General features: G+C 41.2%; 1 protein-coding gene across 10 annotated transcripts in view; it reads left to right on the forward strand.

Moving 5' to 3' along the window:
- Window positions 1–3,618: 3,618 nt before the first annotated feature.
- Window positions 3,619–15,662, forward strand: part of FANK1 (fibronectin type III and ankyrin repeat domains 1) — a 96,102-nt gene continuing 84,058 nt past the window's right edge. For 9 of the 10 annotated variants that reach the window (XR_011922538.1, XR_011922539.1, XR_011922541.1 and 6 more), the window contains exon 1: window positions 3,642–3,766. Coding sequence is in view for 1 of the 10 variants with exons in the window: in XM_072424681.1 (XP_072280782.1) it covers window positions 3,700–3,766 (67 nt within the window). In the remaining 9 variants the exon portion in view is untranslated. Of the gene's footprint in view, window positions 3,767–15,662 lie in introns of all 10 variants that reach the window. The other variant, XR_011922545.1, reaches the window with a different exon arrangement.

The raw sequence follows: 15,662 nt of genomic DNA on the forward strand, positions 1-15,662 counted from the left end.
AATCCTAAATATACACTTCAGCTGGCCCGCCGCTGCATTGAAATAGCGCCGCTACTACAATTCCAGGCATCACTTGCATCTATAGACCAGTGGGCTCTCTGCATATGCGTGGCCCCGCATTGGACTGTTTTATAGATGGTCTTGACATGGACTTGAAAAGTTGGATTTTCATAGAAGAATATTGGTATTATTATTGTTAGTCTGTGCAAAAAGGTTACCATTGAAATTTAACTCAGAAGGCTACAAATAGAGAAAGAGGCATTACATTTTTTCTTCTATAAAATTTAGAAAAAATGTTTATGCCTCTTCCTCTATTTTAAGCTTATTCCAGATTGAATGTAAAGCAAAACTTCTTTGTTTCCATATGAAAAGGTTTATATCTAATGAGAAGGAAAAATTTCCTCAATTTTTTCAATAAATTTCAAGGTTGGCCCGCAACTTTGTCTAAGTTTTTAATTTTGGTCCTCTGTGTATTTGAGTCTGACACCCCTGCCTTGGAGTATAGTAACCACAATACAATGACAATTCTGGTCCTGTGAGCAGGCAGGTTCTTCTATCTCCTTAGTAATGAGCATAGCGATTGTGTCTTGCTGATCCGCTTATCACACATCACTTATACCTGAAAGGGTCGGTCTTGTTAAAAACAATGGACTCTATGAAGTTAATAGGAACAGCAAATTCTCACACTATAATCAGATATCTTGTGATCACTGCTCTGGTATTAGGTCATACGGACATCAAACATTGTATTTATGAATAAGTCGGTTCGCCGAACCTGAGGACCATCTGTAATCATTTTTGGGTGCCTTATCTTAAATAGTCACTATAAATGTTTCTTCTGCCTTTCAATCCATTATTTTTATTTCAATTTTCTGGAGCTAAAAAGATGGAGTGTCTAGAGACAATCTAAGGTCATAATGTTTTCTGAAAATCCCATATAGCATTTTCAATACTTTATTTGAATTCACAATGTTATTGTTATTGCTTTTTATGAGCCAGCCGCAGGGGCCAGCATCACAGAGGAAAATAATGACAGCCCTTCGCCGCCACCGCCAAATAAACACAACCTGTTCCACATCAGCTGATGACACTTTTCTCTGTAGCTAAAAGTCAAGCTGACTGGGCTAATTTCTTTCTACAAGAATTTTAATATCTTGCCGTTTTAATGTCTCGACTTTTCTACCTAGAAGTGCTGTTTATTCAGGGACAGCCTTCCTTCCTTCTGACAGTCGCATCATTTAGGATAAGCACAGCGATAGATCAAAAACTCCATTGCAAAAATGTCAATACAAGAACATACCGATGCTGAAGCAGAAAAGTCCAATAGTGGGACCTCTGTTTTATGGGTTTGGAGGCTTCTGGCATAGTAGAAGGTTAAGTTTACTTAAAACCAAACTCTCAACAGTACCATTTTAAAAAATTTGAAAAAAAAACAAGCTCTTGCTGCAATACTCACCTTATATGTGGCATTGCTCTCCATAGCAGTGGTCCCCAACCAGAGGTTTACAAGAAAACGTTGGTGGTCCACAGAAAATTTTGGACATTATTTGCAATTGTTATGTTTTAATAATAAATCAAAAATAATACTCTAAATGACAAGTTTCGCCTTTCTATTGCACTAAATTCATGAATTGTACTAGAGACAGAAAAACAAGAGAGGCGCAGCGTGACGTCAGTGTAGTCTTATGTTGTATGAGGCAACCGTTGCCGAGCCGTACGCTTCAGTATTGTTTCCACGATCACAACAATCACCCCGCTCCATGAATACCGATCCTCATCCTATTGTTTTATTTTATTTATTTATTTCTCAGATGCTCTTTTAGGCAAATATGATCTTACCTGTGTATTTTTTTTTAACTGTTATATTTAATGGCACCAAATAGTTTTACTTTGATAACTATCATTTCTTGTTTGGTTCAGTTAGATCCGAATGAAATAAACCCATAATGTGTGAGAAAAAGCAAACAAATATTTTGCATTTCTTTAGTAATACCAAAGATAATGTAACTAATGATAATAGTAACAATAGTAATACTTCACTTAACCGTGAGCTGATCAATGAATCAGAGTCTCCAGAGTCCTCGCCAGGCACCATTAGGAAGATCATTACTTCACAAATGTATTTATCTTTTTAAAAAAAATCATATTAATGGTCCGCAGGATTTAAAATGATGAATTTAGTGGTCCGTGAGGTCCGAAAATTTGGCGACCACTGATTTATGCTATAAAAGCAGTCCTAAAAAAAGGCAATATATTACCTTGTTTATAGTACTGAAATATATGAGGGGTGCTGAGAAGTTCCACAGTATTATGCTAACCTCCTGGAACAGCTGAAGGAGGCAATTAAGACGAAATGCTGTGGAAAGATGACCGAAGTGATCCTTTTTTTGCAGGACAATGCACCTGCGCACACATCCAATGTTGTGGCTGCCAAATTGAACACCTTGGGTTTCCAACTGGTCCACCATCCCCCCTACTCACCTGACCTGGTCCCTTCGGACTATTATCTGTTCCCGAATTTCAAGAAACACCTGAAGGGGCAACGTTTTGAGGACATTTCTGACGTCAAAAATGCTGCTGAGAGCTGGTTTGTAGCCCAACCAAAGGACTTTTATTTGAACGGTCTGCAACTACGCTGTACAAAGTGCATGAGTCTCAGGGGGGTATATGTTGAATAAATGTGTTATTTCATAACTCTGGCTCTCTTCTTTCTGGGCAAACCCAGGATCTTCTCAGCACCCCCTCATAATAAATCCTAACCCTGGTACAGCAATCAAATCGTCCAGATCATTGCAAATACACTGCTCTACAGGACTGGATGTCAATCTGACCCCCTGTAATGTATGTATGGGTGCCCCAGGGACAGGAAGTGATGAATAAATCCCTGTATAAAGGGAAGGAGGAGTCACAGGCAGAAATAAAATTTTAAAAAACTATTAAAGTAAATCTAAATCAGTCCTTGGATTTTTTGATAGTTCCACTTTAAGCCCTGCAGTAACCACCAGTTCAAAGATTGTGGTAAAGGTTATTATTAATCGGTATGAATATAGCACCAACATATTATGCAGCGCTGTACATTAAGTAGATTGCAAATGACAGACAGATACAAACAATGCCCCAGAGGTGCTTACAAGATTATGAGCTGGACATGGTATAAACAGTTCCTACAAAACCCAAAAAACTAAAATGCTGGTTGGTTCTGTCATGTGATCACTGCCTAGGCAGCCCAGGTCACATGATCTTTGACAACCAGCCAAGCAAAGTCAGTTTATTGTTCACAAGGAACCAACCCTTGTCAGGGAGATAAAATGATTAGCAAAGCAAACATTGTGCTGCAATACTAAGCTGTATTATAAATATAATGAACAAACATGGCTTCCTCAACATACAATTCCAAAGTGAAACAAGTTTTTATATATACACTGATACATCTGTAAACATTCTCCAGACATCAGTGCCAGTATAACAAGCCCCCTATTGCCTCCATTATTATATATTATATGTAATAAATTAACCTGAAGTGAGCAGGGAAACCCCTCCAGCTTCCTGCCTGCTCCATGTACTCACTGCATCCCAGGGTCAGCTGACTGTGATGACGTCACTCCATCAGCGCGCTCAGCTTATTTGTAAACTTTATGGACCTCTGGGCTTCCGTAAGCTTCAATACCACGTGTCACCATAGCAACCTAGGCCCAGGACATGCTGCTTCATGGAAGCCAAACAAACCAACATTCGGCAGGGACAGGAAGCAACATGGCCAGCACAGGTAATACCACACACTCGTGAAATGATGTCACAAACCTATCCTATCCGCTGTGCTGGGACTTGGGAGTGTTACAAGGCATGCCTGGGGGTAGCTGGGCAAAGCTTTAAACTTTCCATAAAGGTTGTTTAGATATAGCTGAGAAAGGTAAATATTTTTCTACAGTTTTTATTGCAGTCAGACCCCAAGGCAGAGGTTTTACCTCACTTCCTGTCTCTGTGACAACAGAATTGAACGGGGGGGGGGGGGGGGAGAGGGGTTGTCACCAGGACAGGAAGTCACCAACTTTTCTAAGCATTGCAACAGGTTTACCATCACTCCCTGCCCCGAGAGAGACGCAACAATGAAATCATGACTGTTCCTCATATCCGCACAGCTAGGAGTATGCAAACACTAACCAATAACTTTTGTTTATTAGAGCATGCAAAGCATTTTGTTATATTGGTTCAAAAATATCCAGAACACCTCCCTGTATGTTTGGTAGAAGAGGAGAGATGCTCTGTAGTCCCGGGACACTTCCTGTCCTAGAATCACAACACTGCTCCATTGTAGGGTGAGTACGGCTGTGTTCACAATGGCGGTGGGGTTATTGTATGCCTGCGAACCATTGGCTTGGGGAAGATGCTAAATGTAGCTTCTACCTGTGGCAGCCCCATTGTAAACGAATAGGGGCGTCAGTGAGCTGTTCTGTACCTTGCTGCTGCCTGCTATCAAATCTGCAGATAGCGGTGCTGCAAAGTGTACAGCCGAGGTGCTGGTAGGCTGCCAGCTGCCGCACAAGATCACATGATCCCCCTGCAGGTCTGAACTTACTCTAACTTCCGCTTCAGACCCGCAGTGCGCTGCTGGATCCCAAACGCTCCTATTTAAGTGAATAGGAGAAATTGTGACCCTTTTTTTTTTACAGGCTGCAACAGATCGCAGCGCAGCGACATTGTTGCCTGGAGTTCTGCACTGTGGCTGCGTGCAAACTTTGTTGCCTCTGCAAACTGCTGCTGTGCATCCCTGTGGTTTGACACCATGAGACTGAAAGCTCTCCATGTGTTGTCACTCTAGGACAGCAAGTCTATCACTATACTGCGGTGCATTGGGTGCCTCCAAACATGAACCTGGCACTATATCATGCCAGTGATACCAATGTGTTGCTCCAATGCAGTAGTAAGAAACCAATCCAAAGCTGAAATATAAATGGTAATAAATGAACCCCAAATGTTCAGATTCTTGCAGTTGTTACTGTTTCTTATTACTACTTCAGAAGTGCAGCGCCTTACCAGTCCTTGGTAGAATGTACTTTGAATGATGACTGTTACGTGTCCTTAGTCTGTGTTGCAGATCTGGCAGTCTGTTTTCCTCCTATGTGTATTTGTGAGAGGAGGGGAATCCTGCATGGACTGAGCGATGACACTTGGCAAACAGCTGAAGGGAGTGTCCGCTGCTACAGGTGCAGACTTGTCCTGATCTCCCAACCTGGAAACTATTACTGCCTAGCAGAGTGTAAGGCTGCACACACATTAGAAAAGCTCTTTCACGATCCTTTCCAACGACAAAAGACTGAAAGATGAATGAATGAGCGCTGTACACACAGGAGGAGGGGGAGAACAAGCCAGCAGCACCCCGCTCTGCTCTCCCTTTTTCACATTATGGTCGTATGTGGATCCGCTAGGATGGATCCATGAACGACATCAGACGATAGCTGTACACACTTCAGATTCTCATCCGATACTAGCCCTGAAGAGATAACCATCTGACGTCTGTATGTAGCCTAAGGAATATGACATCTGGTGTGTCCACCGACTGCAAATATTTCTGTTCATCTCCTTCTATCAAACACAGCGCCTTCACCAAGCTTTACAAAATTTTTAGCGCTTCAATAAACACTACATAAGCCAATCAATGCAGACCACGTGTTTGATGGAGGAGCGTTGGGCGTGCTAGGAAGTAATCTGATATTTCACATATTATTCACTTGCAAGGAAGAGATGCTAAAATTGTCTGCAAAATACTTAAAAAAGGAAGTAAACTGAAAAAAGCCCAAAACAAAAAAAAAATACACTTGCCTTTAATCCCGCAGCGCAGTCGTTCGGTCGGGAGGTGTCTTCCATCGGGTCTCGGCATCCGCCTTCGGGCTGGCATGCCGGGCACCGCCATCTTCTCTTCTGCTTCCTAGGTCATCTGACCCAGGAGCGAGGGGTGACGTAGGTTGGAAACTTTGTGATCTCACTGCGCATATGTTTGATCAGCAATTTTTTTTCTCTTCACGAAAAGGCTCCTTTTGTGCATGCTTGAGATGCTCGGGCATGCGCAGAAGGAGCACCCAAGAGCCTCCTGGGATGCGTGACGTAGGTATCCTGGGAGGCTTTGCACTCCCATTCCTTCTCAAACGCCTAGAGGCGGTGCTGCACCCTTTTTGTTGTCTACCCTTTTATGTAAAGTGAAATTTCTGAGTTTAGGTACGCTTTAAGGTCTTATTTTTGTGCAAGTGTTGCTTGATGTGCTACAATGCTGTCCATTTACATACTGGGATATGCAATGTGGTTGTATTAACCACCTGAGCGTTACACTGAGGTCTAGATTTCTGTACCAAAAGTGATCCACTGTTTTTCATGAAATTTTTTTTTTTTTAAAGCTGGATGTGCAGCGAGACCATGGAGGTAAGCATGTGACAAAAATACGGGGTTAACCATCCTAGCCTTTTTTTTTTTGCCCGTACCAAGGTCGGGCTTAACGGCTAGGTGGTTAAGAACCCTGTGTGTTGTTTGGTGCATGGAAATGGATGTCAGGGACCCATTACAAAATGTATATATAACATGTGTGTGTGCATACACCATGGGGTTGATATTAAAGCAGTGAATTTGACGTTCATTGAAAAATTCACTGGTAGAGAATACTCCTTTCAATGGTCTGTGATCGATTCTCCAAATGTCCAGTTTACTGCTTTATATATAGACCCCTATCATGGGTAACACAGACAAATAGGGTGGTAAATTGGGGGTCTTGGTGTGAGATGGCAGATAACTGGTTGTTCTTTGCTAATTATCTCCGTACACTCTGCTGATTGGTGTGATTGTGTTGGAGATGTGTGGGATTGCTGGTAAAGATCGCAGCCACCTTCTAACATGTTATTGGAAAGATTGGAATAGGTCAGGTGCAATAATGGGGTCCACTCACACTGTGCTCTTCTTATGCATTGAATAAACTTAGCATTGCTGTAAAGCGAAACATTATATACAATAAAAAAAGAAAATTCAGCAAATTTTCCCATCAGCACAAGGCATGGCATTGATGTTTGCGCTTTAGAGCTGCATTGCCTCAGTATGTTGAAGCTCCCATGAATGACACCATACCACTCAATGACATATCCATTACCACGCAATGCTGGATTTGCATGTGACACAAAGAACATTTGAATATTTCACTTCGCACACTTACAAAATATTGAAGCTACAATGGGGATACAAAGTACCCATAAACAATGCAATGCAAACACTTCCAAGTACATGTGTGGTAGAAAAATACCCCGAGCGCTGGAAGTCTGAGATAAAAACAATGTCTGGTCTCCTGCAGACACATTACTGCCATTTTGCTGTATACAAAATGCTGAACAGCTGAGAACCCTGCACTCCTCCCATAGAGCTTTATTACTATTCATTAATATAAATAAAATCATTATTAGACATTTCCCATCTTGTGTTCTGTATATATAGAGAGGGCAGACATAACAGAGCAGAATCCCCTCATAGCACACAGGTGGGGTCGTCAGGGTTCAGTCAGCTCAGCTGTGAGGAGATTTCTGACAAGATGGCGGCTGCACTGGTGTTTGGATTCCTGTCAGACTTTTGTACCATGACCTGCAATATCACTGGACCAAACATGTAAGATAACTGAAAATGAATATTAATTAAATATGTGTAATAAGAATGAGGAGTATTTAGAGCTTCTGTATAGTCAGGCTAAGGAGTCATATTAGATTGGCGGCACTACAATGCCCATAGTACCACGTGGTGTTCTAAGTGAGAGTAACATGAGAGGGCAGCCTAAACCACAAATATTAGAAAAGTTTTTGCTATCTTAGAACTGTAAGGTGTCAAATGTGTTTTTTTTTTTTTCTTTTTTTACCTTTTATACACGTTTCCATGATGGGGTTTAAAACTGAGATAAAACTTGATTTGTAATAGATACAATGAATATGATAATCATCATAGTTGGGGTAGATGGTGAGATTTCTATAGGGTGGGGGGGCGGTCAGTAATTGGGGTAAATGTGTGGGTCGGTGGTACTAAGGGGACAAGATGATCACTAAAAGCTCTGCATTGAGAAATATCAGCTCCCAGGATCAGCAGGTGAAATAAAAGAAATGCAGACGCTACATCTCATTTATCATTGGGTTCAGATATGCATTTTGTGGCATTTTCTGTGTACTCCATGTAAAGCCCTGTCTGGTTTTTATTGCTGTCTAAGGTCTTGTTTGGGACATTTCCTGTTCAGTGACAACATTGTACCCAGATGACATGAAGAAAATCTGCAAGAAAACAGCAATAAATGATGATAAGTCTTGAAATTCTTCCACATTTTTATTGCTGCCGGTGACTATGTTGTTGTCTTGGTGTCATCATTGTCTACTGGACAAGAAGAAGAGAAAATCTTCCCTGGGGAGCCCCAGACTGCAGTAAAAAAAAGTGATAGAGGTTTCAATTCTCCTTATTCTATTGCAAACTAAGGGATCCATCATTTATAGAGCAGCAGTGCGTCCATAACACAGTTGTGTACTTGATTCTGAACCTAATTGTAGCTGCCCGCTAGGGGTCCAAAGTACAGTAGAAGTTGTACCAACAAAGAGAAATTTAAACCTATTTTGTATGCTAATACCTTTTTGCAGGTTAAAGTATTTTGTGCTTTTTACGTTGGTAACGATGAGTTGCTTTCTCCTGAACGATTCTTTTGTGCATGGTTGTTGGCAAACAACAGATGGCGCTATGTCCTCATGTAACATGTGTAACAATCTTTTTATTAACTTCACTTGTCTTTGAAGGCTCTGCCCTGTCAAACTCCAGACAGGTGCAGTTATTACTGATAAGTGATTCCCCCTGTGACCTGAGAACCAAGATACAAACCAAGATTCTTTTTGTAATAAAATATCAGTATATACGAGTGAAAATGATGATAATCAAAATGATAGTTTCTCGATCCTATACAGAAGGACTGACCATCATTGTCATAACCCTCACCTGCCCTCTAAGGGGACTGCAGTAAGTGAGGACTGCGGTGAGGTTGCACTGCTGCAGACACTTACTTGGATTGCTTTAATTGTCTCTGAAAGTAAATGTTATCGGGGCTGAGAATCCCATGCAGGATTATAAATGTAATATAGGAGCACAAACCTATCCCATTTCTTCGCTTTTTAGAAATGGTCTTTGGGGAGTCATTCTCCATTATGATTCACTCGGTAACAAAATGGCTATTTTAGTCTATAGTGGTCTCGAAGGTCTATTAACAAAGTCATGATTTGCTGTGCATTGCGGTGACACAGCTGCTTTTATGTTGGCGTATATTACATAAAGTAAATCTGTGTTTCTTTGGAGAGGGCTTTCTGCGGGTTCTGTTCTACTAATGCTCGGGAAGTATGGAAAAAAAAAACAATGCATGGATTCCGTAGGGAGTGTCTTCATGCTTCATAAGGGCTATGCCAGGATTTATATCTCCCTGTCATACATACTTACCTTGTTGCTCTGGGTTTTTGCACATATTCATCAAGTAGATGCCACATGGCCAGTATTGTTGGCTTGGCCACGTTTAGGAATAAATGAGCAAAACTTGTAGGAAATATAGTATGGGGGTTTACCTAAGGTTAGTTAAGAAGCCATTCTAAACATAAATTATTATAAGCCACTATTTATATAGCGTTGACATCTTACACAGCACTTTACAAACTCCATAGTTATAGTTACATAGTAAGTCAGGTTGAAAAAAGACATAAGTACATCAAATTCAATCACTAGGGAAATAAACATATTCCAGATATAAAACCCTATGGACATCTAGAGGAAGGCAAAAAAAACCCCTGGTATAATTTGCTTCAACAGGGGGAAAAAAACTCCTTCCTGATTTCATGAGGCAATCAGATTTTCCCTGGATCAACAGTTTCTGCTATCTTTACTTTAAAGCTTTAATACCCAGTTATATTCTGTGCTTCTAGAAAAACATCCAGCTTTTTCCTAAAGCAATCTATAATAGTTGCTGAAACGTCTTCCTGAGGGAGCCTATTCCACAATTTCACCGACCGTGAAGAATCCCTTCCTTATCCGGAGCTTAAACTACTTTTCCTCCAGATGCAAAGAGCGCCCCCTTGTGCTTTGTAATGATCTTAATGTGAAGAATTGGGAAGAGAGTTCTCTAAATAAATAGTCATAGAAATAACAATATGAATGTACATTGATTACTATGTTGCAGTAATGTTGGCTTCGTCTTGGAATATAAAGTGAGCAGATCCTCATTTTTTTGTAAATTGAATACATATACATATATGAGAGTTATTTTTTTTCTTCCAAAAGATTTGTATTTCTGAGATTTTCATAGGCTTGCCATGAAACAGAACAGACTTGGTGACCTGCCTTGGCTTTTTTTCTCTACTGCAGTTATGTAATAGAGTTAAATCCCTGAACTGATGTCGGATTACCGTCACTGAAAACAATCTTTTGTCATCTTTTCCGGTGCCAGGTGAACGAGCGCTGTACATACAGCATTATTTTGTCCTAAAAAGGGGATCGAGGACAGCTGGGGTATAGTTGGTCAAAAAAACATTTTTTGACTGTTCTCATTTTCAAATTTTGATTTTAAATGCCGGTCACCTTTTTTACCAACATGGGTTAGATCCCTTTAGTTTCTCATTTTATTTTTTACTTTTCTTTTGTTTCTTTTTGATAAATTAAGGATGTCATCACCTTTTAGTTTTTTATTACTTTTTGTATTTTAGTATTATACCTTTTTGTAAGTGTAAAATCTTTCCTGTGACTGGGTAATATAGGAGCAGCTGTAGACCATTGAGCTTATCTTTCATTTTTTTTTCTCCTTGTTCCCTGCCGGTATTCGTACACTGCAGGACGCTTACTGACTGGCACCTGGGACAGACCCCCTTCTCCTAGTCTGTGTGCTACTGTATGGGGATTGCAGAGGACAGATACCATGCCAATGAGACATTTACCTGTTTCATTTAAAAAATCAGGTTAGGGTTTTCAATGAGTACAGTATCTGCATTGATCGGCATTTTTGTAAATTGCCAGTTTACCTTTGTGATTGCAAATGTATTACGGGAAGTTAGTGGAGTGTCAATGTGGAATTCTGGTTACCCCCCTGTAAAAGCCAAAGCTTTCTCATCAGTGGAAAGCTTGAATTTTGCCAATTCAACAGGGGCGGCTCAGCTTTCTGCAGGGAGACCACTGCTTTCACAGCTCTATAAACAGTGGACAAAGTTATTCTAACCACACCGTGGCTTTAGAAAGACATTAAACATCTTTTGTACTGATTTACCTGGAACGTATTTATCTGAGTGATTAATTGGGCTTTAAATAGAGTGGAAATCTTGCTTACCGAATAGCTTGATATGCTCAGCGACGTGTTGGCTGCACCAATCGTTCTCTGCGACTCCCAGAATTTTGTAAGTGTATTACCATTGCTGACTAACACAACACGTGGAGTGTTGTGTGTCTGGTATGTACAGAGCATACCTCTGTCTGGCAAGTGTCCTATAATCACATCACATACATACAGCCTGAAGAATGCTGGCAATTTCTGCACAAGTGTTGCATTAAGTTACATGCATCAAAATTTTGATTGCAGCTGAAACCAGGTCTCTGTATTTTCACTGACCTTAGTGTGTTGAGTTCCCATTGTATTAAAAGTCTAGAAGGTATGTTTATCATATAGATTTGAACATGTGACCAGACATGATGCCTGATTTAACATGCCTTTGGATCCTAACTTTACTGGAAAAATGCATTAGGGCTACAGGGAGGGGATTCTCATTGAAAGCACGCTGTGCAATTGCACTGAAATATCCAAAAAAGACCATTTTTTCAGTGAACCACAGTGCACGGAATCTATTTGACACTATTGCACTGCAGAAAAGTTGCACGCTTTGGTGATGGACATGAGCTAAAGCATGGTGGTGCATTGCGAAAAATGGTAATTTCTGCTTTAGTCATTCATCAGATTTTTTTCAAAATGAATGGGCTGCTTTAAAGGAATGCATGTTAATGGACGATCGTTAATGAACCTTACAAAAGTGAACTTGGACTATATTATTTGCTTCCAATCTTGTGGCAGGGTGAGTGCATGCAGGAGAGGGGCCTGGCAATAAAGAAATTCTGTGGTTTTGCCTTATGTTCTCCCCACACCTCTTTTAGTTGGGCGCACCACCCGGCACTTTTCAGGAACCATCTGGCTGTTTTTGGGTGGTTACTGTAAAGTTAGGTCACAATACAGGGGTGGCCACCCACCTACAGCCTCTTCCCACCCAGCTTAAAAAAATGTCTGAGGAGAATACAGTGTTTGAATCCAGCAGGGCCTAGTATCCTACCAACATATTATTCTTGGAGAAAGCTACAATTCTTTAAAACATAGTGTCCCCATACCATGTCCTAACAAATACACATGAAGATATGTCCGTTCACTCCATCTCTTCCTTCAATTTTTTTGATGGAAATGACTGCATACGGATACATAGTTTGGAAGGGTGTAAGGTTTGCCTGCTCTGATTGCCTGGAATGAACATAATGGGCCTGATTTATGAAAGCTCTCAAAGGCTGGAGAGGATACACTTTCATCAGTGAAGCTGGGAGATCCAGTAAACCTGGATTGGATCTGCTCCAGCATTCAATACATTTGCATAACAAATTTAGCAAAAAACAAAAGACTTTAAAGAAATCCATTTCAGGTTTGCTGGATCACTCAGCTTCACTGATGAAAGTCTATATATACTTCAGCCTTGGAGAGCTTTAATAAATTAGGCCCAATGATTGCATTTTATCATTTCTTTTAAAATCATAGTCTTTTTTTTTTTATATTTTAACTTTTTTTTTCCAAACTGCCAGCAAAATATAATATGGCACATCAAACCATAGAAAAGATTGAGGAAGTAAATTTCCTACAACATTCAGATTGCATTTACAGCAACAGTAATTGCTTGTAATCTCAGCACAATGGCCTTAATGGAGCCGTTTCCCATTGTTTGCGTTCAACGGCTGTGCACTCATGAGAACGCGGTAAAATGTCAGACTCTGTCCCCGTCTTAACCGCGCATCTCATCTGATAATTTGTGGAAGCCCCCTGCTGCGCTCTTCAATTGCCAATCATAATTACAGCTGTGACTTCAACCACATTTCTTCCTGGCTCTCAATTAAAATGCAATTTAATTACTGACATCTAGCGTGTTCCTAATTTTAATCATATTTTCACCATTTATTGATTACCACCACCTGCTACCAACATTTGAACTTCACACGAACATTTTGTGTGTTCTTCTATCCCCAGTGGTAGCATATTGTAAAGGTTTAGTGTATGCTGATGGTAATGTCCTTTGGGGGTTGGGGTTATTCAGATTTAAGTGAATCAGGCAGTCATTCATACCACAGTAATCATGTGGTTACCATGTGTAAGACTATGTACACAGGTCATGTCCGATAATCGCCTTAGGGCTGAGAATCTGGCATGTGTACAGCGATGGTCGATCATGGATCCCTCCTGGCGGATCCATGAACAATCATAATGGAAGTGAAGGGAAGAGAGTGCAGGGGGGTGCCGCTCCGTCGTTCTCCCCTCTCCAGCATTCGTTCATGCATGGTCCAAACAACCGTCCTGGCCAATCCATGGATGTTGGACAATGAACGATCGTAATGCAAGTGAAGGGAAGAGAACACAGTGGGGTGCCGCTCCGATGTTCTCCCCTCTCCATAGAGCAGAACAGTTCTGTATTTACAGCTCTCATTCATACATTGTTCAGTCCTTTCCAATGACAATTATTGAACGTGTGTTCCCAGCCTTACTCACTAAAACTACTTTACACCTTGTTTCACATTTAAATGAAATGGAATGATATAAGGCTATATTTAGGGTGATGCCAAATATAGACTCATAATAAATTATATAGCATGATCTCTTTGCATTGAGAAACTTGTGTTCATGGGTTTATGGTCATATACAATTCAATTGGAATTCAAAAGCAGCCAGAAGCAGGTCAGAATCGCCTGTGAAGGAGCTAGCAGAAGTGCTTGCTAAACTTTTGTTCTTATAACTTCCCTTGCATGTAATTTTGCTATTCAAAGTGAACACAGCTTCGAGTTTACAGTATATATTACATGTTGAGCATTTATTATTATTATTATTATTATTAATAAACAGGATTTATATAGCGCCAACATATTACGCAGCGCTGTACATTAAATAGGGATTGCAAATGACAGACTAATACAGACAGTGATACAGGAGGAGAGGACCCTGCCCCGAAGAGCTTACAATCTAGTAGGTGAAGGAATTTACACAATAGGATGGGAGATATGTAGTGTGGGAAGTAGTGGTGGTTTCAATTGACAGAAGAAGCCGGGTAGGCAAGTTTGAAAAAATGGGTTTTGAGCGCTCTTTTAAATGAGCAGAAAGTAGGAGCAAGCCGAATAGGACGAGGAAGACCATTCCAGAGAGTTGGAGCAGCTCTAGAAAAGTCTTGTATTCGTGCGTGTGATGAGGTTATGAGTGAGGAAGTCATTAGTAGGTCATTGGAGGAGCGGAGAGAGCGGCTGGGGGAGTATTTTCCTACCAGGTCAGAAATGTAAGTGGGACAGTAACTGTGGAGGGATTTGAAAGCAAAGCACAGGAGCTTAAATTTGATTCTAAGGTGAAATGGAAGCCAATGGAGAGAACTACAAAGAGATGTAGCGGAAGAGGAGCGGAGGGAAGGATGGATGAGTCTGGCTGCAGCATTCATAATAGATTGTAGAGGAGAGAGTCGGGTTAGTGGAATACCAGAGAGGAGGAGGTTACAGTAGTCCAGACGGGAGATGATGAGAGCATGTACAAGGAGTTTGGTGGTCTCAGGGGACAGATAGGGGCGGATTTTGGAGATGTTGCGTAGGTGAAAGTGACAGGAGCTGGAAATGTTCTGAATATGGGGGGTAAATGAGAGGGCCGAGTCAAAGGTGACACCAAGACAACGTGCCTGAGGGGAGGGCCGAATAACAGTGTTGTTAACAGTTAGATATATGTCAGGGGGGGATTTGGAATTTGAGGGGGGGATGATGATGAGTTCTGTTTTATCCAGGTTGAGTTTCAGGAATCGGTCAGACATCCATGAGGAGATGGCTGACAGGCAGCATGAGACCTTATCCAGGACTGAGGGACACAGGTCAGGGGTGGACAGATAAATTTGAGTGTCATCAGCATACAGATGGTACTGTAAGCCAAAGGAGGATATGAGACTACCGAGAGAGGAGGTGTACAGAGAAAAGAGGACCGGTCCAAGGACTGAACCTTGGGGAACACCAACAGGGAGGAGAGTGGGTGAGGAGGAGTTACCATTGAAAGAAACTTGAAAGGAGCGGTCAGACAGATAGGAAGCAAACCAAGAGAGAGCAGTGTCACTGATACCAATGGAGTGCATGATTTGTATTAGAAGGGGGTGATCAACAGTGTCAAAAGCAGAGGAAAGATCAAGGAGAAGGAGCAGGGGAAAGTTGAATTGAGACTTAGCTCTGATGAGGTCATTGGCCACTTTAGTAAGGGCTGTTTCAGTGGAATGGGCAGCTCTAAAACCAGACTGGAAGGGGTCAAGGAGAGAGTTGGTGCTCAGGTAATGGGTGAGTCTTTTGTAGACAAGGCGTTCAAGAAGTTTAGAGACATATGGGAGAAGGGAGAT

Source organism: Pyxicephalus adspersus, chromosome 10, assembly GCF_032062135.1.
Source record: "Pyxicephalus adspersus chromosome 10, UCB_Pads_2.0, whole genome shotgun sequence".
NCBI classification, from domain to species: domain Eukaryota; kingdom Metazoa; phylum Chordata; class Amphibia; order Anura; family Pyxicephalidae; genus Pyxicephalus; species Pyxicephalus adspersus.